Source organism: Watersipora subatra, chromosome 3 (assembly GCF_963576615.1).
Source record: "Watersipora subatra chromosome 3, tzWatSuba1.1, whole genome shotgun sequence".
Taxonomy (NCBI): Eukaryota; Metazoa; Bryozoa; class Gymnolaemata; order Cheilostomatida; family Watersiporidae; genus Watersipora; species Watersipora subatra.
In genome coordinates, this window is record NC_088710.1 from 43193396 (window position 1) to 43217966 (window position 24571).

Consider the following 24571-nt stretch of genomic DNA (forward strand, 5'->3'; position numbering starts at 1 on the left):
GTGCCATCTCTATTTTTGTTGCAGGACTACTACTAACACGTGGTACAACAAAGTTGGCAGGGCTATTTGCTTGTGAAATTTCATATAATGGTTTTTGTGATATGTGGAATGTCAAATTGACAATTTAATTTATTTGATAAACTCCATGTTATTTTTTTCAGACTTCATTGTAAATTTTAAAAGTCATAGAATGAACAGTCTTGCTCCTGTCCTGTCATCATGTCATAATCTCAGCTCCAGTAATGCTAACTGATATCACTGATATGATTGATTCATTATTTCGATCTCGTTTTTATTAGTACAACTTCGTAACCGCGCTGTCATTATATGCCAAAATTGACCACAAGGTGTTGTGGTTGATAAAACACCTTTAAAATACACGTACACCATATGTATTTACTTCATCCTATACTTACATGTAGTTGATTACATGCGTAGCATACTTTATTCACTAATCCCACGAGCAAACACAAGCGGAGCGATTGTTTGGGAGCTTTATGATAAATATATATGTGCACACAACTCACGAAAATTATTCATCAACACTGTTGCAAACCCTTGTGCCAAAATTTCATCAACAAATTTAACCATTTTTCAATGGAGTCTTTTAAGTATAATAACGATACAAAACCCATATAAACCTATTTAAATATGTTACCAAGTCTTTGAAATTTGTAGACAATACCCTAAGTCTTACCCATCTGATCGGATTATACATAAATAGACAGATTAATCTGGCCTAACATCGTCATTAAAACTTGACAAGCCTTTTTTAATCAAAATTAAGATCGACCAACGAAACGCCGATAAGGCCGTTCGACAGAGAGTAGAACCATTAAGTCATGCGCATTTCACAAAAAACTGTGCACATTTCACCAGTCTATGGCATTGTTCAACTGCCGAAGGTTTCTGTAATTAACGTAAAAATACAGAAAAGTAATAATTTCTTTTTTGCCAATTTTAAAGGTGGCTGACATTTTGGACACTTATAATGAGTACTTTGGTATTCCAACTGATGTCCAAAGCAGTGAAAGTAAAGGAAATGACGATAATATTTTTTTAACGATTCTTATAAGATTATTATAAGCCTTTCTGTTTTGAAAATGTCCGCTGTTTAATATATAGCCTCTGTACTAATAGCCCCTGCCAGTTTATTACTCATATTTACTCTCGTGATTACATAGATGTCAGGTGGCCAATCAGTATTCATACCTCTCCACAGAAACCGATGGCAATGTTGTTCCTCCTTTGTACATCTTCCTTATATCAGCTACTAAAGCAATCGGTTGCTCCCACCATCTCAACAGAACTCCCAGTAGATTGTTTCTCATATGTGGCAGCCCAAGAAGCATGTTTAGCTAACACTCTTTGTGTATTTTAGAGAGTAGCTAACACGGAGACTCTTTTATTTGGGAGAGGCTCTGTGTTATAATTATAAGAATAGTTATTCGATTTTATAAGATTATTATAAGATTTAACTATAAAAATAATCATTCGAATTTACAAGATCAAAGTATATAGTGACCGATGTTGGGTAGTATGTTACTGTTATTATTTTTCTATAAATTTTGTTGATGATGCTACGGCTGTGCCCAATACCGTGGTACTGCCAAGCCGTTTTTAATATCTGCAAAATTAAGTTATAGGCTTACACTTTCTTATAGATGTACAGCTATTTATGTGACAACCAACTAAAATGTCTTTAGATTTTTAAATTCAGCATAATTTTTTGCAAATAAATACAAAAATTTAAATAAATATCACAATTCCTTGATATTTGTTGCTATGACATTTTGAAATGTAAACAAAATTGTGCATTGGTTTTCGTTTCTCAAACCTTAACACCAGTTTTCTCAAAACTATGATTTCGCAAAAAAGGGTATACATGCATTTAGTTTATTGACCACAAAATCTGCTGTAATTAAGCTGGAATCAAATCTTTTTGCAAAATAGCTTAGAAGTTTTTCCTTTTGCTAGTGTAGATAACTCTAAATCTCACACACCCGACTTAACTATGGTTTCTATGATCATGACCCATTTCTTCACTTTGATTACAGATCGCTGTCAAAACCATTCTGCATTCAACACAACCAATTTTCAAACTGTATATATTACACAGCAGCTTGTCATTACTTGCAGATATAAACATATACATGTAGGTAATCTTTTTCATTCATTATTGCTGTTTGTTGTACATAATAACACCCAGTACATTACAGCTACCATTGCAGCTACTATTGCAGTTATCCTATTGCACTGCAGTGCCATTTGACTGCTAATATTGCATTTCTCAACAAGCAGTACCCTTTCTTTTTTCCAATATCTCTTTGGTCGTGGGCTGTATGACAGGGGAATTTCTAGTTATATTATATACTCATTAAGGTCCCATTTAGTTTTTCCCACTATTGGTGAGATCAAATGAATTATATTTTCTCATGCTAACCTCAATAAATATTATCTACAAACAAACGCATTACAGTATCTACCTATTTTGCCGAGATCTCGCAAGTCGACCAGAGTTGTCTTACCAGATTATCGGACAGGGACCAATCCCCCTTACACAAACAAATGCGCGTGTTTGATTTTGATGACTGATTTAGCATTTTACTTCTGTTAAAGCGCAGTGAAGTCCGTTTGGAACTGAGGCTTTGAGGATTGGAGAAAATCGAAAAAGAATTTATCAACTTTGTACCGGATGCAAAATGGTAGCTTTCAGCAAGCTTAGGGAAAGCCTGTCTGGTGCAGTTGCAGGCAGAGTAACCCCTCAAGCGGCTCTTGCTGTCGCTGGAACTACCGTTGTAGTTTGGAAATTGCTCAAACTACGCTCCAAAACAGCTGCTAAACGTAGAAGGTAGTATTTTAACTGGTTTTTTGTAACGCAAGTTGTAAATTTCTTAGTTTGTAATTTATATTACATTTGCTGTTCAAATTCGGTTCAGCGCATGTGCCGTTTTAATATCTGTAGCTAATTTCTAGTAGACATTTTTTTAAAATGACACAAATATTCGACCGTAGTAGTTTATCAATTGGAGATAAACAGATAATGTTCGAATTTAATGCCTTTTGCCTTTGGCTCATATGTTCGTTAATTTGTTTCTGGATCCTAATTCCATTTTTTGTGCATTTCACTTTTATTTTTTAAAGTTTTATTGGATACGAAGGCATGAGGATTGCGTAAACTATTGTATACTTATGCACCAGAATAAAGTAGCATTAGGCCTTCACAACCAGACCTGCCAACCCAAGAGTGGGGCAATGCGTGAGATTTGGTTTTGGGGCAATTGATGTATCAATGATAGTATGTATAAAATTGTGGAAATTGGGGCAAAAATCTCACGCATGTCTCACGCATTCTCATTTTTTCTTTGGGGTGATTGCGTGAGTCTCACCCCCAATGCGTGAGAGTTGGCAGGTATGTTCACAACACCAATTTTCACATCTATGATTTTACATTTGGTACCTCCTGTGGAGACTATACACGTGGTAATATCGTTATTCAGGATCTGAAATTATTATAGTTCAATCGATCAGCGAAGCTTAAAGTTTCTGACACACCATAAGGCTGTAAAGTAATGTTGATTAATAGTTCACAGTAACCTTGGAGTATTAGCCTCTACCGTATCTGTCGAATCAGTTTAGATGGAAGTAAATCTATGAACTGATTTAGCAGTTTTTTTAGTTTTGTGGTCATCATCAAAAAAGTAAGCAAAGCTAACTCTATCATCGGTAGAATGGATGAATGAGAGCACTTGTTTGTTAACAGGAAGTTAAACAGGCAAAATTAAATTAAACAACCTTTATTTTGATAGAAATGCTGGTGATGATATAACTGATGTTCTTGAACATCAACATGAGCTTGCAAAGGTAAGCCAGCTAATATACTTGGCGGTATACAACATAGTGCAGACTTGTACTAGCTGGTAAACATGTTGTACTAGTAGATTTGACAGATGGTAGTCATCCAATATTTATTGAAGCAAAATTATTCAACTGCACAAGCAACAACTATAAGTCAAATTGTAGATTCTGACTTTCTAAAGCTCTTTGTCGCGCTCACTGTATTTGAACATGTCCAGACTATCTCAACCCGTACGCCTATCCTGATTGTTGTTGCTATTGGTGCAATATTGCTAGAATGCTATGCAACAGACCTTTAGTGGCTTCTGACATGAATTCTATTCAAGATCACTTGTAGCCATAACAGCAAGCCTGTCAATTGCAGCCTCTTTGGAAATTGCAACAGTAGTAAGGGAGCATTGTAAATTGCCCGTTATATTTGTATATATATGCCTTTTAAGTGAAGGGCGTTCATTACTTGCTATACTTTGGTTTTGACCGAATTTTTGTTATTCACCATAGTTCCTTAACCACCAATCCCGTCTCTTAGGCTTTAAAGTAGTCAAGTCGCTACATGCGAGTTAATTCATTCTGCGAACTCTTTAGTACCCTACAACCAGTCTGTTGGAGCCACTATTCCAATAGAATTTGTTGAAATCCATTTTTTCTGTTCCAAAGGCTCATAAACCTGCAATATTTCTTTAATAAATAATATCGGTAATTACAAATTGCTTTAAATAAAATGAATTGTTTAAAAAAACTCACATTCACAAACACTAAAAACATAGTCAATTTATAAAATTAGATTGTTATTGTAACCTAACCTTCTAACCTACCTTGTACCGGGAAGTGTAGGTTCGACTTTGTATAAGTTTGGTGATAGAAGCAGTGACAAAGATATATAGTTATAAAAAATAATTACATATAGAACAAAAATATATATAATATAACTTACTACTTTGAAATTGACTAGGTCAATTTAGTTCACATTATTCTGACTGGAATATCTTTGAATATTTTCCAACCTCCTTACTTTTACAGTTTATAAATGGCAGCATTTCGACAAACCTACAATTTTTCAAAGTTGGAAATCACTTCAGTTTTAGTGTGAAATATTTTCTTGTTTTACACTAATTTTGAAAGCTCGGTTAAAGTCCGGTCATTTTAAGTAGAGGCTCAGCTATTAGTTGTATTTTGATGATGTTTGTATCATATAACTACATGATTTAGGAGGTTACACCGGTATGTATCAACACGTTCTTGTGAGGTGTGATGCATGTCGTTTCTTTATTTCACTCCCTAATGTTTCCTGATTTCTAGCATAACTCTATTTTGTGCAAGTTTTATGCTTGGATGTTACTTGACATCCAAGTAGGCTATGTTATGGAAGAAGTTTTATAACTTGGTTGTGAAAGAAATGGTAGAAAAAATGGTGTTTTTAGTAATATGTACTTCAGCTTGTGGTTCAAACCACCGAAGTTTTGAGTCTTTTTCTAACAAAGGTACTCGATTTAACCATGTTAGCAATAAATAGATTTGTGTCATAATACAAATGTGAATTATGTTGTCATACACATGGAAGTCTGTTTATATAGATAATTAGGTATGATTTGAGATGTTTTCAGTAGCCTTAAGGTGTGGTCACACGAGCACCGAACCGGCGTAGGTTCGGAGGCTGGTTCGGTTCATGGCACATGTCACACGGCATCCGAAGTCACTTCGCTTCCTAGATACCTTACGTATAGAGACAGGACACGGTTTCATTAGTAGTTTTTATGTATTTGAGTTAAATATTTCTATTGTACACAAAAAACTTTGAGGAACAATTACAAATTATAATTACACAGCAGATTTATCAGAAGATCGTTCACCTGCTCAAAATAAATCACTCGATACAAAGATTTTGTCAACCCTTCCCATCAACATAATTATATTTTTTTAATTAACATTTGAATGTTTTTCTATGCTGAGTTTTTTCTAAAATATAAAAAAATACAAGATAACAAACAAAAACGGTCTTTATCATAGTACTGTGGTTTTACATGAATAAATCAGTCAACGATACTTCATCAGGATGAATATGACACATTACTTATATTCTACACGAAAGAAACTCACAACCATTATCTTACATTTATGCAAAACTCAAGTGCAACATCTTACATTTATGCAACACAATCACAAGTCTGGGTGAACTTTGTCGTAAATTGCTTCATGTTGTTTATTCAACGAAATAAAAGTATCGTCTCATTTCTTTTTTAACTTTACACGCACGTGAGGAGAAATGTGACGAATTCTAGAATTTTAACCAGCCAATAAGAGCAAGGGTTCGGCCACGAATTTTCGAGCAGTACCAAAATGGTTCGTTTCAGCCAGAAATGTCTTCGGCCGAACTTTTTACAGCTGAGAGCGACGTCGTTTTGCGTCATTTAGTTCGGTTCAGTGCTCGTGTGACCACGCCTTTAGTGTCTTTACATACATTCTGTATGTTTATCTCGGCACCCTGTTTGTTTCTGTGAAAGTGTGCTATTGCTGTTCATGAACTTGCAGACACCGAAGAGAGACAAGGCAGCTGTGGATGGGGTGTTCTTTAAGCGGATGATGTCTATCCTTAAGATACTTGTACCTGGCTGGTTTACTCCTGAGGTACCCATCAGTTTTTGTTCATAGTCAGAGATCTTCCCTCAAGTCTAATTGTGCTCTTTCATAATATTATATATCTGGAACTCATTGCAGTGTTATGGTCTGCACGACCCTGGTAAAACTATTATTTGCTGTTTGATATTTCACTTTATTGTATGGAGCACAGTTGTTGTCGGTGGTCAAAATGGTTTTTAGATTATGGGCTTTATGCGGCTATCATAGACACAACATTGTCTATCTCTCTCATTTGAAACATACATGTTAAATTCTGTGTACTTTTCTTTTAAAGAGGCGCATAGATACAGCAGTGGTCAGCTCAAATTATTTCTCTTTGTGTCATTTCTCTATCGGATTGTGATAATACCATATATGGTATTACTATTTATAGTAAAGGATGTCAACCAACTCTTTCCTTGTCACACCAACTGTACAGAATAAAGATCATGAAAGCTTATAAAGAATAAATTTTCAAATAGTTACAAGTATTCTTTCATAGCACAAGTGTTGTACACGGAAGGGGCCAACTGCTTCTGGTCTTCTCTGGTGGACCTTGACCTTTATATAGAGTCTCCAGACATCCTAAGCTTTACACTCCAGGCAGGTGTCCGGTCGGTCATAGTCTGATTCATATCTGGGCTGGCTTGACTTCTAGTCGTGCCACCTATTTTAGCTGGCCCGGCAAATAGCCGACTGGCTCCCACCATAATATGTAGTCAACCAAAGATTCATCACCGAATCTCTTGCATTCTTATAATAATTATATAAACTATTCTATTACTATTATGTATTGGTAGACTGGGTACCTAGTGGTCGTCGCCCTTTCCCTAATGGCTAGAACCTATTGCGATGTATGGATGATCCAGAATGGAACGGCTATAGAGGCTGCTATTATTGGAAGGAACAAAACTTTATTCATGAAGCATTTAATATCATATGTATATGCTATGCCAGTGGTAAGTCATATGTATACGCTATGCCAGTGGTAAGTCATATGTATACGCTATGCCAGTGGTAGGTCATATGTATACGTCATGTCAGTGGTAAGTTATATGTATACGCCATGTCAGTGGTAAGTCATATGTATACGCCATGTCAGTGGTAAGTCATATGTATACGCCATGTCAGTGGTAAGTCATATGTATACGCCATGTCAGTGGTAAGTCATATGTATACGCCATGTCAGTGGTAAGTCATATGTATACGCCATGTCAGTGGTAAGTCATATGTATACGCCATGTCAGTGGTAAGTCATATGTATACGCCAAGCCAGTTGTAAGCGCTCTTCTTATCATACTAGTGGTATCGTTATTCATATTCATGCATGATGAGATTTGCATATATAGTCCTTATGGCATTCTTTTTTCGGCTTGATAAGGTGGTCTCGAGGTTAGCCAATTTCCTTCTAAGAAGCGCAGATTTGGGTGTTTTGTACATGCAATAGTTCCCATTTCCTGTCTTATTTAATCGTGTGATATCATATTCAGGATGTGGAGAAATTAGGAATCTTCATGCAGATACAGTAGGCGCTCCTACAATGTAAATAATTCGTTTCAGGAATGTTTACGCTATAGGGATTTTATGTTATAAGAACAATAAAATACAAGTAATATGCCTAATGCGTTCCAGGATCTTTCCAAACTCACCCCGTTGGCCATAAAAAACAGAAACACTTGACTTTTTAATTTTTCGGCTGTACTGTAACTGCAGTATGTTGGTTTGCCTCGACAACTTTTCGCTTTTTTCTGATCAATCTTACTGGTTTTATAGACTATGATTGCAGTAATTTTACAATAAGTTGAGGGGAGCACATATCTTCGATGTTCATTTACAACGATTTGCCTATTTTTACAAACAGCAAAGTCTATTCTGCAAAATAAAACTAATAAAAAATATTTTATACATCTGCAATAAAGCAAAGCAACAAAATATTTTTGCCATAAAAAGTGGTACTACCTGTTCGTCGTGTATCTGTATCTAGGGGTCAAGGTTAGAATAAAGGATAGCTTTTGACGATGCTCCAACTCGTGACATTCAAACTGGTAGACGGACGCTATAACACCTGCACCAACCGACTACCATTAAGTATTTATGAACACTTTCGCAGCTCCCTAATCTCTGTGTTGTCAACACATCTGACGATCTATCACGACAAATTTTTTTCAATCGCAAGAGCAACGAGATAGATTGCCATTCTAATTTAATTTAAGAGTTCACCTGACTTGACACTACGTTATATGGAATTTTTTACATAGTACGAAGTAATAACATCAAATAAATATGTTACGTTATCTGTAATTTACATCATAGGAAATATAAGTTATAGGAGGTATGCGTTATAGGAGCGTCTACTGTATATAGTAGGCTATATTCATGAATCATTATTACTCACTTAAGTTTTACTACAGGCATTCGAGTGAGCAGCTTATCTATATTTAGGGTATACTAAATGCATTTTGTCCTTGATGTTATGTTTTTGTCGTTGGATACAATAGACTAGCCTTTGTTCAGTTAATCAGACGAACTTCGACCTTTTCACGACCACTCTTTTTAAACAGTACACTTCAGATCTTTTTCACTAGTGGATTACATTGATCTAAATGGTCATGTCTGTTCATGGCACTCTATAGGTCATTTCACATTTCTGTCAGCTGTCATTAGGAACGGTTTTAAATGAAGTGCTAAGGCTAAAGAGTTGTCCACTTTCTCGTGTACCCTAGTTACTAGCCAAAACTAAGCGCAGTTTTTGTGTTGTGGCAGTTAGTTTCAGACGCATTGCCAGTAATGACTAAGGCCTTCTGCGATTGAAGAATGTTATTGTAGAGACTGTTTAAATAAACTCCAATAGCATTCTGATGGAGCGCACTGATCTCACGCATGTCGCCCTCATATGCAGTTATTTTATTCTCCTACAGATATCAATTATAAACAACATGATGAAGATAGGTCTAAATGAAGTCAAGCTGAGGTTCAGGACGCGACTGACAACACATTTCTATGACAAATATCTCAGGTTGGCAGTTATAAGCCTTGCACTCAGTATCTCCTCAGTTTCTGGTGCATCAAATCAGTTATCCGCTCGCGTTTCCTCTGTCAATATGGAGTTGTCTCCTTTTTACAATGAGAAAAGTATAATTTCTTGCAAGGTTATTTTGTCAGCAGCTTCTAGTTTGTAATGTTTATCAAATAGCCCATATACAAACCTATCCTATTATCTAGGCTATTTAAATAAGCCAATGTTATATCACATATGAAGGGTTTTTGCTTCCACCCTTGTTAAACTACCCTAGGACACATATATTCGCGTCATCTAATTTTCGCGGAGTCATCTTCTTGCGAAAATTTCATGAGCGAAACTAAACTATCATAACAAACGAGCAAAAACGCGAAATTAAATAGCTTTGTTCATTGATATCCACAATAAAATTGTCATATTAGAAATGCAGGTAACCTTTGTGTGTGGTTGGGCTCATTGGGCAATTCTGCTAAACTCATAGCTAATACGCCGACTGAGCAGCGTGGCAAAGCAAATTGAGATAACAAGTTCTTTTGGAAAAGCAGGCCTGTATTCCTTGGTTGCAAATTGGGGCGGCTAATGTTAGGCGACTAGTTATGAGCATCTTGGGGTTTGGAGGGGCGGTATCAGCCCCCTCAACAGGTTTCTTTTATGCAGGGCCTCAACTGGGCATCTCACGTAAAGTTTTAAAAGATTTTATCAGAAAGTATAAACAGTTTTTCTATTATTTGAGATTTGTTTGTTTTAGGTGATGTGACTGCCAGGACGTTTTCAGATTAAAATAGGCTAAACTTGACCGCAGTTGAAACGCTAAAAAAAGACATCTTTTTTCTTTTGAGCGTTTCAACAAAGATCAATTTTGCTGATTTTATTTTAAGTTCATCCGAAGGTTTTTACGCTTTCGTTGGGCCATTGCCAAACGGATGTTTGGTAAAACTTGACCTCTTGCAAACCTTTATAAAAGTCGTTAACAAAGATTTTTGCCGATCATGATAATAATGACGCCCAAGAACTATTAAAAGTTAACGTTTATTTTTATGGCTTGGAGTAAAGTGATATTCTACAGCGATAAAAACCGTTCCCATAGCCGTTGGGCAAATAAATGTTCGAGTTAATGATGTTGAGGTCGAGTTATCTAAAGCAGTTTATCATTGCGTGGGAATGGACCAAACAAATACGTTCGAGTTAACCATGTGTTCGTGATAAAATTTTACATTTTATCCGAGGGCGAGTTCTCCGAGTTTGACTATACTTAGCTGCCAAAAAGTGTGGAAAAGCCAAGACAAATGAGGAAGATGATGATATTAGTTTAGTCATTGAATTTGTAACTGATGAGGATGAAAGTCTGGTTGGGAAAGTCATAAAATTGAATAATAATTATTGTAGCGATGAATTTTATTACCAACCAAAAACAATAACAACCTTGAGCCATGGCCACCGCATGCTATAAATGCCTGAGATCTGATATTGGTGCCACATCAGTCAAGGTGGCAAGGACCTAGACGTCATTGATAGTCCAAGAAACAAATTGCAGCAAGCGATCAAGTTGCATTGTCGATCTCGCCCACACATTTCTACCCGCGGTTCACAAATACAAACTAGTCCCAAGTTGAAAAAATTTTTTACTAGTGAACTGGACCTGAGAAATCTAATTATGTTTGTTCTACTGCATTTATTTTCACATGACTATATTTTCGCACTCATCAGATCCGCGAAATTAAGTTGCAGCAAAGTTAAGTGTCCTAGGGTATATCAGGTCTTTAACTTTGGCCAATCAACTGAGTGCAGTCAACTATATAACTAGCCAATCAACTGAGTGCAGTCAACTATATAACTAGCCAATCAACTGAGTGCAGTCAACTATATAACTAGCCAATCAACTGAGTGCAGTCAACTATATAACTAGCCAATCAACTGAGTGCAGTCAACTATATAACTAGCCAATCAACTGAGTGCAGTCAACTATATAACTAGCCAATCAACTGAGTGCAGTCAACTATATAACTAGCCAGTCAACTGAGTGAGTCAACTATATAACTAGCCAGTCAACTGAGTGAGTCAACTATATAACTAGCCAGTCAACTGAGTGAGTCAACTATATAACTAGCCAATCAACTGAGTGCAGTCAACTATATAACTAGCCAATCAACTGAGTGCAGTCAACTATATAACTAGCCAATCAACTGAGTGCAGTCAACTATAATATAACTAGCCAATCACCATCTTCATTGTTTTTTTTATTTCCACTTGTGTTCATTTGTTAAGCATCTATCTCATGTTGTTATGGCACTGATGGTTGCTAGGGGATACACCTACTACCAGATGAGTAACCTTGACAACAGGATATCCAACCCAGATCAACTCCTCACCCAAGATACCGAGAAGTTTTGTGACAGTGTTGCTGAACTGTATTCTAATCTTAGCAAGGTGGGTGGTCTCTGTCATAATCTGGAGTAGAACCCTTGGATTGTGAGAGTGATGACAACTTTGATTATAGCAGCCATCTTGGAAACAATTGGCTGTTCGTTGTTCACCATTTACACATGGTTGAATGGATTTCATTGGTCTAAATCTCCTAAAAATGCTGGTAGATAAAATTTAACATGATATTGATAAGGCAACTACATCATCCTAAAGTGCAACACAAGATGTACTACTAGGTAATGCCTGTTGAGGTAGCATTAGGAGCACCACTATGTAGTGCTTGTTGAGGCAGCATTAGGAGCACCACTATGTAGTGCCTGTTGAGGTAGCATTAGGAGCACCACTATGTAGTGCTTGTTGAGGTAGCATTAGGAGCACCACTAGGTAGTGCCTGTTGAGGTAGCATTAAGAGCACCACTAGGTAGTGCCTGTTGAGGTAGCATTAAGAGCACCACTAGGTAGTGCTTGTTGAGGTAGCATTAAGAGCACCACTTCGCACTGCCTGTTGAGATAGAATTAAAGGTTGACTTGCAACAAAGTTCACATTGCAGTTATTTGGTATCAAAAGATTTAACATATCTACTGCTGCTACTATCAGAAGCTAGTTAGCAACTCATTGCTGACAGGCAAACGGTCAAGACGAAAGTTTAATCTTTAATGTATTGGTGCTAGCTTATGAACAATTAGTTATAGCGGATTGTTGGTTTTTTCATGTTAAATTATTATCAGTCTTGTAGACATTTTTGCCTTCTTAGGTCAAGTGATGCTAATACACGCTTTATGATGCAGCGAAAATAGTTTTTTGTTCAATTTTTTGTAAAATTCTTCGATTACCCTCCATATTTCACGTTTTCCCTCCTATGTTGCAGCCCCTTCTTGACATCTTCATATATGCGGTCAAGCTCACCTCACAGATAGGAGCTCAGGGTCCCAGCAAGATGTTTGCTTACCTAGTCTTCTCCGGGCTTCTGCTGACACGACTGCGGCAGCCAGTCGGGAGACTCACTGCTGATGAACAGAAGTTGGAAGGAGAGTTCCGATATGTAAACAGTCGTCTCATCACAAACAGGTCTGTCGACATTCTTTGGTGTTTTACAACATTGATTTGAGGAACACAGTTGGATCACAGTTGAACCGCGAGCCTTTCCTGTGTTCGATACAAAAAACTTACAAACTGAGTGTTTTTGTTGATAAATGGATTATTCCTGTCTGAGAATGTATCGCTTCTATTAAAACATTTGTTAGATTTTTCTCGTGTTTATTTGGTTACTCTACCATGCACCGTTTTGTGATAGATGAATTGATATCATTTCCGTCATTATTGTTGTCTTACTGGTGTTGTAGTGAAGAGGTGGCATTTTATAATGGCAACAAGAAGGAGCAGACAATTCTTTTAAGCACATTTGGAAGGCTGGTCGATCACGTCAGAGGCTTTATTCAATTCCGATTTTATATGGGACTCATCGACAACATCATTGCTAAATGTATGTGTATGCCTAGAGTATTGCCCTGTTGCTGTTCAAGCATTTCCATTTTATATGGAACTCATCGACAACATCATTGCTAAATGTATATTAGTGTAAATGTATATTGTAGATGTAGCGACCTTGGTGGGCTATACAGTAGTTAGCCGGCCTTTCCTTGACCTTTCCAACCCGAAGTACCTCAACTCATCACATGGTCAGAGATTAGAGGTACACTACGCTTCATATGGTTTTAGATCAGATTGTTTGGGTTGTTGCTGTTAGCATAATAATACAATACAGCTGTAGACTACTGGTTAAGTGGCTACTTGCCTTGCAATTGCATTCCTTGCGATTCTAGGTCATCAAGAGACATATCCTCTTCTGTATTGATAGACTGCTACTAGATCATGTTGTAAAGGCTCAAAGTTGGCTGTGTTTCCTAGTCTTTTGTGCACTCTATGATTGAATGCACAGCATAGGTTTCTGGCAAAGGCTTTTCTATTGACTACTTATCTTGGACTATGCAGAAAATAACATGAAAGAAGTTCACTCCAAATTCTCACTCAGCAATGCTTTGCATAAGTAGACTGGTAACTACAGCCTTTTAGCTGCAGGTTCATAGAATTCGGCTGGCCAACTGCAGCAGCTGGTCACATGACATATATAAAATATTCTTTGTCACTGCTAATACTGTTCTACCGATATACATTTAGTGCATCTCTACCTATAATGCTGGGTGTAATTTTATTTTGCTTAGATTACTTCCAGCACTTGTTCTATGTAGCCAGTTTACTCTTGCTGCCAGTTTACTCTTGCTGTCAGTTTACTCTTGCTGTCAGTTTGCTCTTGCTGTCAGTTTACTCTTGCTGTCAGTTTGCTCTTGCTGTCAGTTTACTCTTGCTGTCAGTTTGCTCTTGCTGTCAGTTTACTCTTGCTGTCAGTTTGCTCTTGCTGTCAGTTTACTCTTGCTGTCAGTTTGCTCTTGCTGTCAGTTTACTCTTGCTCTCAATGACTAAAACTTATGTCTAAGTTTTGGTCATTAATAGCTACCTGACTTTTGCTGTCAAGTTTTGGTCATTGATACCTACCTGACTCTGGTTGTCAAGTTTTGATCATTTGTAGCCACCTGACCCTGGCTGTCTCACGTATCGATCTTTAGTAGACTAACTTAGTGAAATCCTTGACCGCATCTGCCGAGTTAAAAGTGTGACTGTTTTGCTCTCAACAACAGCTCTCTTCTTTCACAAATGTTTTACTTATCTGTAACTGTAACAGTCTTCACAAACGATCTATAGCTGTTTAATGCAAATAGGAAATCATACTGCCGTGCTGTCATTGTTAATACTCCATTGTGGATCTCTAGCAATCACGGCCTGAAGCATTACATGATGTTGCTAGTAACTCATAAAGTTGTTCATAGGGTAAGGCAATACGTGGTATACACTGAAATAATTACATACTGTTACACACTGATATAGCTGCGCTACTCTACAAACAGGACTACTATCAGAGATTACATACTGTTACACACTGATATAGCTATGTTACTCTACGAACAGGACTACTATCAGAGATTACATACTGTTACACACTGATATAGCTATGCTACTCTACAAACAGGACTACTATCAGAGATTACATACTGTTACACACTGATATAGCTATGTTACTCTACAAACAGGACTACTATCAGAGATTACATACTGTTACACACTGATATAGCTATGTTACTCTACGAACAGGACTACTATCAGAGATTACACACTGTTACACAATGATATAGCTATGCTACTCTACGAACAGGACTACTATCAGAGATTACATACTGTTACACACTGATATAGCTATGTTACTCTACAAACAGGACTACTATCAGAGATTACATACTGTGACACACTGATATAGCTATGTTACTCTACGAACAGGACTACTATCAGAGATTACATACTGTTACACACTGATATAGCTATGCTACTCTACAAACAGGACTACTATCAGAGATTACATACTGTTACACACTGATATAGCTATGTTACTCTACGAACAGGACTACTATCAGAGATTACATACTGTTACACACTGATATAGCTATGTTACTCTACAAACAGGACTACTATCAGAGATTACATACTGTTACACACTGATATAGCTATGTTACTCTACGAACAGGACTACTATCAGAGATTACATACTGCTACACACTGATATAGCTATGTTACTCTACAAACAGGACTATCAGAGATTACATACTGTTACACACTGATATAGCTATGTTACTCTACGAACAGGACTACTATCAGAGATTACATACTGTTACACACTGATATAGCTATGTTACTCTACAAACAGGACTACTATCAGAGATTACATACTGTTACACACTGATATAGCTACACTACTCTACGAACAGGACTACTATCAGAGTGGAAGGATGCTGGTGAAGATGGCTGAAGCTATTGGCAGAATTGTTTTAGCTGGCAGGGAGATGACAAGACTGGCAGGGTAAGTGTTGTTCTATGGTAACAAATACAGTAGCGCTACCTCAGCGCACCATCCTAATATAAAAGGTACCATTCGGTTGGCTGAGAAAGGAATTGTGGTAGACCTAGGAATAATAACTAACAACAAGCTTATACAAATACATGTAGGTTTGCAGTAGTTTCATTGTTGCATCTATGAAGTAGCGATAATAATGGCCAATTCTGTCATGGTAACCAACAGCACTGTTCAAGCACTATGTTTTTGCCATGCATTTCAAAGTTAAGCTAGGCCTTTCTCATAGAAGTTATAAACATGCTAAGATAATCAGTTATGGCGTTAAAATTGACTTGGTAACAGGACGTTCTGCATTCCAATGTATTAGTAAATGCCATCAGTTGCTGACTGCATATAGTGAGAACATGAAAAGCCACCAATGCAACTGACTTGCATGAACAGTCCTGGCTTCGCCACGCATTTGGATAATTTCACATATACCGTATATAACATGGCACTCCTGCTAGCACATCCTCAAATGCACAGGTTATCAATTATCACTCAACTTATTATATTGGTTTCTATTAAATTTTATTGATATGGTGTAAAAACTTCTCTGTTTTACACATACATTCCTGCACATTCGATATGCTATGTAAGTTCAGTGTGTATGCATCGAGTCACATAGAATATTCTCATCTTTAGATGCGTAAGTTATCAATTATTGTAAATGTGTACCTTAGTTTTCCAAAGAAAGAAGGCAGTTTCCCCTGTAAAACTATATTGACACTATTTTCGACTAGCAAATATTATGTGATGCAAGGGAATGAGCAGGTGATTTTTTCAATCAGTAAGACTAAAAATCTTTTTGCAAATAAATGCATGGTTACTTAGGTAAATGCATAGTTACTCAGGTAAATGCATGGTTACTTAGGTAAATGCATGGTTACTCAGGTAAATGCATAGTTACTCAGGTAAATGCATGGTTACTCAGGTAAATGCATGGTTACTCAGGTAAATGCATGGTTACTCAGGTAAATGCATGGTTACTCAGGTAAATGCATGGTTACTCAGGTAAATGCATGGTTACTCAGGTAAATGCATAGTTACTCAGGTAAATGCATGGTTACTCAGGTAAATGCATGGTTACTCAGGTAAATGCATGGTTACTCAGGTAAATGCTGTGAAGCTGGAGCAACTGAGTGAGGTTTTTCAATTTTTTTTCTCTAAGTAACTCGTCTTTACTTAGAAAATTATAGTCATAATATAAGCATGCAGTGATTATATCTCATAGCTTTGGTTATATATACTTGGTTGCATTTATCTCAATATTTTTATACAGAGGCTAACACCCCTTAAGGTTGTACGCTCTGGAAAGTGTGATGAATCAGCATTGACCAGCTGCATATTCACCCTTATTTCAGGATCAAATCCCATTTTGACTGGTTCTTCAAAAACACTGGTGTTTGCTATAGTTCAGCAATATTCATCTATTTGTACCTACAGGCAATTTCAAGATGACTACATATGGTGTTGACCTCTTCATCGTTTCAGGTTTACTGCTCGAATAACTGAACTGATGCAAGTGTTGGATGACTTGAACAGAGGAAGATATCAGAGAACTATGGTTACAGATTCTAGCAGAGATTCTCACTCTAAAATGGCCAACCTTAAACCTGGCAGCGGCAAAGTCAGACACCAAGACTACATTATCAGGTAAAAAGTCTAGTGTCAAGGTCACTGTAGTGGCTATCCGATTATCTTTGTAGCTTGGACTTCTACCAGCCAGAAATACTTAGCATAGTACTGTGTCACTTATTCGCTAACACATGTTTGACAGGTTTGATAAGGTACCCCTCGTGACACCCAATGGTGATGTACTTGTGGATGAGATGTCCTTTGAAGTCAAGTCAGGAGTTAATGTCCTCGTGTGTGGTCCTAACGGCTGTGGAAAATCCTCACTGTTCAGAGTCCTTGGGGAGGTGAGACTAGCACTAGTTTAACCTTGGTCTGTCTGTTAAGGTGTCATGCTTCTGTGCTGTTTGCAAGGGATATTGGATAATTAATACATTCATGGATGGAATCACCTGCCACTGTGGTCTTATTGAGCAATAGCGGAGTCAGTGGTGGTGTAGATAATTACTTTCATTGACTACCTACAACCTCATGTTTTCAAAGCATCGGTCTGTACTTACACTAAGTATCTTAGTAAAAAGGTTGCACTTGTAGAATCTAGACTTTCAGTACAGAATTATACACCTCATTAAATTGTTACATTGAGTTTATACTTCATGAACCAGCAAATATCTGCTCTTTAGTCTGGTAGTCAAAATTCTTCTGTAGGAGATGACAGCTAGTGGTCATGGTGATTATGCGTGATTTAAGCCTACTTTCCATATATGCCGCAAGCACCTGTGGTCGGATCGCAGGGCTGTCGGCAGTGAAATTGGAACCGGTACGTCGGCGGTCAAGGCAAGAGTTCAGCGCTGTTTAATTTTTGCAAGAAGCCACCGGCAAAACCTTTTCAAAATGCATTATACAGGTGAAGGGCAGCACTTTCGTAACCGCATGGCGAGTGGCCATTTATATGCGATCACCAGCAATGGAGCTTTATGTGAACATGAGCCGCCGAGCTTAGCACCGCAAGCGCTTTGCTGCATGAGTTTACCGCCAACGTCTCGCAGCTGATTTGGGAACCACATTTCACATTATATGGCCTTTTTGGAAGCTAAACGAAAAGTAAAAAGTGAAGCACAATCTTTTGAAGTGTACAGCAAGGAGTTTTCCAGATAAGGCTTTTAAGCGCATCCCTTGGGATCAATGCATTTAGTCTGTTGGTTGTGAGGTCAAACAACCTCAAACATTTTGAGGTTGTTTAAGCATTGTAGATGTGTCAGATATATCCAGTGATGTGCAGAAAGCATTTCTGTAGTCTTTATCTTGAACGACTATTATATTGTCTTGTAGCTCTGGCCATTGTTTGGAGGCACTCTCACTAAGCCTGACAAAGGAAAACTGTTTTACGTTCCTCAGGTAAGCATACACTAATATGTGCTGTTGCCTCCGATAAAGAGCATCGCTGCTATAATATGCTACAATCGAGGTTATATAAGGGAACTGAAGTCCATTTCTAGGGCTCATAGTCATCACACCAAGGCTATGTGTTCCTGATCTTCTCTCCCATGGGCTAATTCAGAGACTGTTTATGACTTGAGCTGTTTTATGCTGTACAGTTACAGCAAAACCATATGCTTGCTAGGACTCTGCGTCATTCTTTATTTTTCAATTTCGCATAGCAATGACTCACATAGTGGTGATCATTAAATGAATATGGCTCACTAATGTCTAAACTGTGAATATTAATAGTTTGCAAGTGTAAATGTTCAGGTTGGGAAAGACCTGCGGGTGATCACCGGTAAAAGTTGTCCCCTCTTGATGCATAGAATGCTAAGTGCCCATCTAGTCGGGGTAGTTTAGACAACTGTGAATGGACAGTTGCTGTGAATGATGTTGAATAACCCGGCTGGTAGCACAATACGATGTCTCTTGGCTCAAAGCTCATTTTCTGCAGTTGGGTTTACCATTTGTAACGCATCAGGAGTAGAACGCCTTGAAGAGATCCTCTGTCTGTTGTCATAGTTATAAAGTATGGTGGGTGACGGGTACCCAACTATGTTCCCCAAAATGTTCCACTCTCATCTAATGATGATCTTTTCATTAAATCTTTGATGAACAGAGGCGAACATGCTGAAGAGTTGGTAGTGGTCAGGATAGCAAAATCTAAATCAGTATGGGCAACATTGTGATTCTCCAACATAAGCAGCAGTTGATTGATTTGTAAAAAAAAGTCTCTCCATGCGTCATTTCTTGCATCAATACTTATGCTCTGTGTCGATATAATTGATGTTTGATAGCATTATCGAAAGCTTTCATAGAATACATCATATGAACAAATGGCAATAGTTCTGTCTGATGAACTTTGGTTATGCTAACTGGCAGAGATTAGCCATTATGTTGGTAGGTTAGCTAGTTTCATAATGGTGTATATGGCACAGTGTCTTTCGCCATGTTTCACCGTTGTATATGATTGCATTTCTTCAGAGACCATATATGACACTGGGCACACTCAGAGACCAGGTCATATACCCAGACACAAAGGATGACATGAGGAGAAAAAGGATTTCAGACTCACAGCTAGTCACCTACCTAAACAAAGTGCAGCTGGAGAACATTCTAGAGAGAGAAGGAGGATGGGATAGCGTCCAGGACTGGATGGACGTGCTGAGCGGAGGGGAGAAACAGAGAATTGCTGTGAGTCTTTATTTCCTGTTGACTCGATACATTTTACATCTACATGTATATGACTGGAGATCATGTCTCTCAACTCCGTGACTACTGTAGATATAGACTTGTTTGTGAGTTTTTCTCCTCTCACCTGCTCATTACAGGCTAGCATTAAATAACAATAAAAATACAGTGCACCCTGAGGGTATGATTATCTTGCTATTCAATTTTTACGCCTTACGGAGTGGAGCATGGTTATTTTTCCACTTCGCCATATGAATTTTTATTTTACCACACAAATTCAACAAATTTTTTGCTTGAGTTCAAATTTGGTAGTCGGTGTGCTTATTATGAACATCCAAATAAAAAAGACAACAAAATGCTGTTGGCCGAAAACATTTTCACAACGCTTGAAAGAGACACGATGACCGCCTTCTCTCAATTCAGCATTTCTGGTGTGGATAAATGGTAAGACTTATCTAAAACCAGGAGCAAAGTTGGAGTTGCGATCTCTTTCACAAAAGGTCAGGGTCAGACAACTTCTTTTAACCTGCTGACAGAAATCCACTTCTCTAAGTATTAAACAGAACATTTTTAAGGACAGCGTCGCTAGGCCTTTCTTGGCAAATTAAGTTGAAAAAGGTTTCAATAAGGTTGGCTAAATGTTAAAGCGAATACGAAGCCGACAACTGATGGGTGATAACATTTTAGTGATAAAAGTTGAAGTTCAGTAAAATAATTAACGCTACATACTAAAACTTAGCTTTTAGTGCGTGCGTGTGTGATTAGTAATCTAAACTCATTTAAAGTGAATTCAAAGTTTGTTATATTTACGTCTGTCTTGAAGGTAAGAACTCTCTACGGTACGTATGGCACATAGCACATTGTAGCATTACATTTCATTGCAGATCATAACCAATAAACACACTAAATATACTAAAGTTACTGTAGGTAACTATAGTTACTGTAGGTTAACATATTATTTTGTTACTAATTTTCAATATGGACAGTACTTATATAAAATTTGGATGATTTTTACCAATAGATGTTTGCATTATATAACTACAAAATTTTCAATGGTTTCTATACGACTCTATACAACTTTTTCACCATACGATGCCAACCCTGAAGCAAATTAAATTCATATCATGAGGTGCACTGTATGATTGGAAAAATGACTCTTTGCTCAGTAAGTAGCCAATATAGACTTGTTCTTGTTCCTTCTTATTACCAGTGGCTATTTATGTTATTTATCTGAGCACTTGGTAGTTAGTCGCTTAGTATTAGTTCCATTTTGTCATTTATTTGAATATTTACGTCATTTTCTATCTCTGGCTATCAAATTTCCTACCAAATTCATTGAATGGCGCCAGTGATCTTCAATTGTGGCTAGTAGATGGTTTGAGTATAAGTCATTTTTACAATGCTTAGTTCTATTTCATTGTCAGCATGCGATAAAGAAGCACACATGGAAATTACCCTTGAAACTATAGTAACACAACAGATATTGTTTTATAGAGGCCTGTCCATAGGTAATCCTTCTATAGAGGCCTGTCCACAGGTAGTCTTTCTATAGAGGCCTTTCCACAGGTAATCCTTCTATAGAGGCTTGTCCACAGGTAGTCTTTCTATAGAGGCCTGTCCACAGGTAATCCTTCTATAGAGGCCTGTCCACGGGTAATCCTTCTATAGAGGCCTGTTCACATGTAATCCTATAGAGGCCTGTCCACAGGTAATTATTCTATAGAGGCCTGTCCACAGGTAGTCTTTCTATAGAAGCCTTTCCACAGGTAATCCTTCTATAGAGGCCTGTCCATAGGTAGTCCTGTTATAGAGGCTGTCCATAGGTAATCCTTTTGTAGAGGCCTGTCCTCGGGTAGTCTTTCTATAGAGTCCTCTCCACAGGTAGTCCTTCTATAGAGGCCTGTCTATAGGTAATCCTGTTATAGAGGCCTGTCCATAGGTAATCCTGTTATAGAGGCCTGTCCATAGGTAATCCTGTTATAGAGGCCTGTCCATAGGTAATCCTGTTATAGAGGCCTGTCCATAGGTAATCCTTCTATAAGGGCCTGTCCATAGGTAATCCTTCTATAAGGGCCTGTCCACAGGTAGTCCTTCTATAGAGGTATGTCCATGGGTAGTCTTTCTATAGAGGTATGTCCATGGGTAGTCTTTCTATAGAGGTATGTCCGTGGGTAGTCTTTCTGAATGTTTTCGAGATACATTTATAAAAACTGGATATTTAGAAGAGCATAAAAGTTCAGATCAAACTTAATCAGCTAGCCTACTATTTGTATGCAAATTATAGTAATTGTGCTTCCTTGTAATTGGTCCATTTTCGCGAGCACACTAGCAGGTCAGTGTTTAACTGACCTGCTAGTGTGCTCGAGGTAGCAAGTTTTTGTACTATGTTTATGACAATTGTTTTACCTATATTGTTATACCTATGTTTTGAAAAAAATTAATTCTTCACATTGTTATTCGATGTTTAATAATCATCTTGTTGTACCGTGTCCTCAATAAAATATATGGACATAATTTCATATATTGGAGGAAACCAAAGAGGGCGTTTAACAATTTTCTCGATATTGACAAGGGCTTCAATCGATCATTGTTGAATTGTGAGAGAGAAATTGAAATGCAACTGATTTTATCTTTTGAATTTTGAATGAAGGACATATTAGCACTGCTCTTTGTTTAACCCTCTTTGGCTGATTAGTCTATCAAACAGATAGTTATCATTGACATACCTACTAGTCTCTGTTTAATTTTAGCCTGTGTACCTAAAAATTTAACGAAGCAACTTACTATCACTATTGAGTTACTAAACTAAAACTGAGAAGCATTTCAATTCCACATTTTACTCGACATGCCGTTATGAGTGTAATCCTCCATTCACATGACCTTAGCAAAGTTCATCCCGGATTAATCAGTAATTGAGCACAGTAATGTTCATTGACTAGCGGTGGTGATATATTGAGGGGAATTATTCTCCCCATCCTTGTGCATGGTACTCATACTTAGCTTTCCTGTGTGCACAATTATGTCAATGATAACCCGCATCCGCTCAAGACCAAAGATATGCTGTTGTATTTCACAATCGTATAACTCGGTAAGCGTGTAACAATACAGCCTCTATTGCTCTATCATACTATTAGTATATCTTTATCGAAGACTGAGAGGCAGCTTCCCGTTGTAGACAAAGCTTTTTATATCATGGGAACACTACTCCAAAATCATAATTCAGTCTTTTTCATCAAGTCGGCTTGTAACAGTAACCTTTTAAATCTGCAGACGTTTAATATTTGATGAGCATTGTTATTTACTCCGGAAGGAGTTCCTCGCTTATTTGTGAGCATTTCATTTATTACTTATTTTGTTTACGATTAGCTTCTCTTAACTCTAGAAATACTGTTGAACTCTAGTCTAATTCTGAGGTTTAATTTTTTACAGATGGCTAGGTTGTTCTACCACAAGCCGCAGTTTGCCATCCTTGATGAGTGTACAAGTGCAGTTAGTATGGATGTAGAGGGAGCCATGTACGAGTACTGCAAGGAGACTGGCATCTCCCTGTTTACCGTATCTCATCGGAAATCACTCTGGACTCACCATGAGGTCAGTCCATTTGTTCACTCCATGTTTATTTCCTAATCTCTCATTGCATCAAACCGCTGCTGAGTGGTTAGGTTTGGTACAGAGTGTACCTGTGGATGCACTTAACTTGCATCTTGTTTGTTTATAGTAGCAATGCGCTGTATCAGCTATTTTTCGTTTTATGGCCCTTTTTGCCCAAATATATGTTGATGGCGTTGCGCATCAGTGTGTTATGGGAACTTTATAAGTTTTGTGAAAAGCTTATTTCACATGTTGATTGCGTCATTCTTTATCTCTGCAGTATTATCTACACATGGACGGGAGGGGGAAGTACGAGTACGCCCCCATCACAGAGGAAACTCAAGAGTTTGGATCATAGGATTCCCTAGGAGTATTGTTTAGGAATTATTTATGCAGCTGGAGAGTGATTTCAGGCAATCTTGCTCATTCCCAGCAGATGTTAGGAACTTACTTTTTATACCTTTCCTTTATATTTGATGAAACTGGGGATAGTTCAATCCACATACACATATGTAGAAGATTATCACGTTCTCTCCGATTTTATCTATTGATTCCACTTCAGAGATTTACGTAATTAGATTATTGGCACACAAATTAGCTTTACTCGCTGTGTGTAACTATTAGGAACATATTCGCAGCAATTTATATTGCCTTGTAACAGTTTATACAAATATGCATGATTATTGTTGTACTGTGATAGTTAACGTCATACAAATGAGCAATACAGCATATACCAAGCGATTGCCAGTCGTCATTTTGAGCAAAGAATATCGAATAAACAGTATAATAGAGACTGTCACCAGACACTGTGTCA

At 37.6% G+C, this 24571-nt stretch overlaps 1 protein-coding gene across 1 annotated transcript; it reads left to right on the forward strand.

Moving 5' to 3' along the window:
* The first annotated feature begins 2666 nt into the window (after positions 1-2666).
* Positions 2667-24498, forward strand: LOC137391564 (ATP-binding cassette sub-family D member 3-like). The gene is made up of 16 exons (XM_068078076.1): positions 2667-2851; positions 3810-3864; positions 6388-6483; positions 7275-7433; positions 9393-9490; positions 11797-11920; positions 12787-12986; positions 13262-13401; positions 13514-13611; positions 15794-15885; positions 17413-17574; positions 17699-17840; positions 18826-18891; positions 19960-20169; positions 23596-23757; positions 24038-24498. The coding sequence occupies exons 1-16, from the start codon at positions 2703-2705 to the stop codon at positions 24113-24115; spliced, it is 2031 nt and encodes a 676-aa protein (XP_067934177.1). The 5' UTR covers positions 2667-2702; the 3' UTR covers positions 24116-24498.
* The last annotated feature ends 73 nt before the right edge of the window (positions 24499-24571 follow it).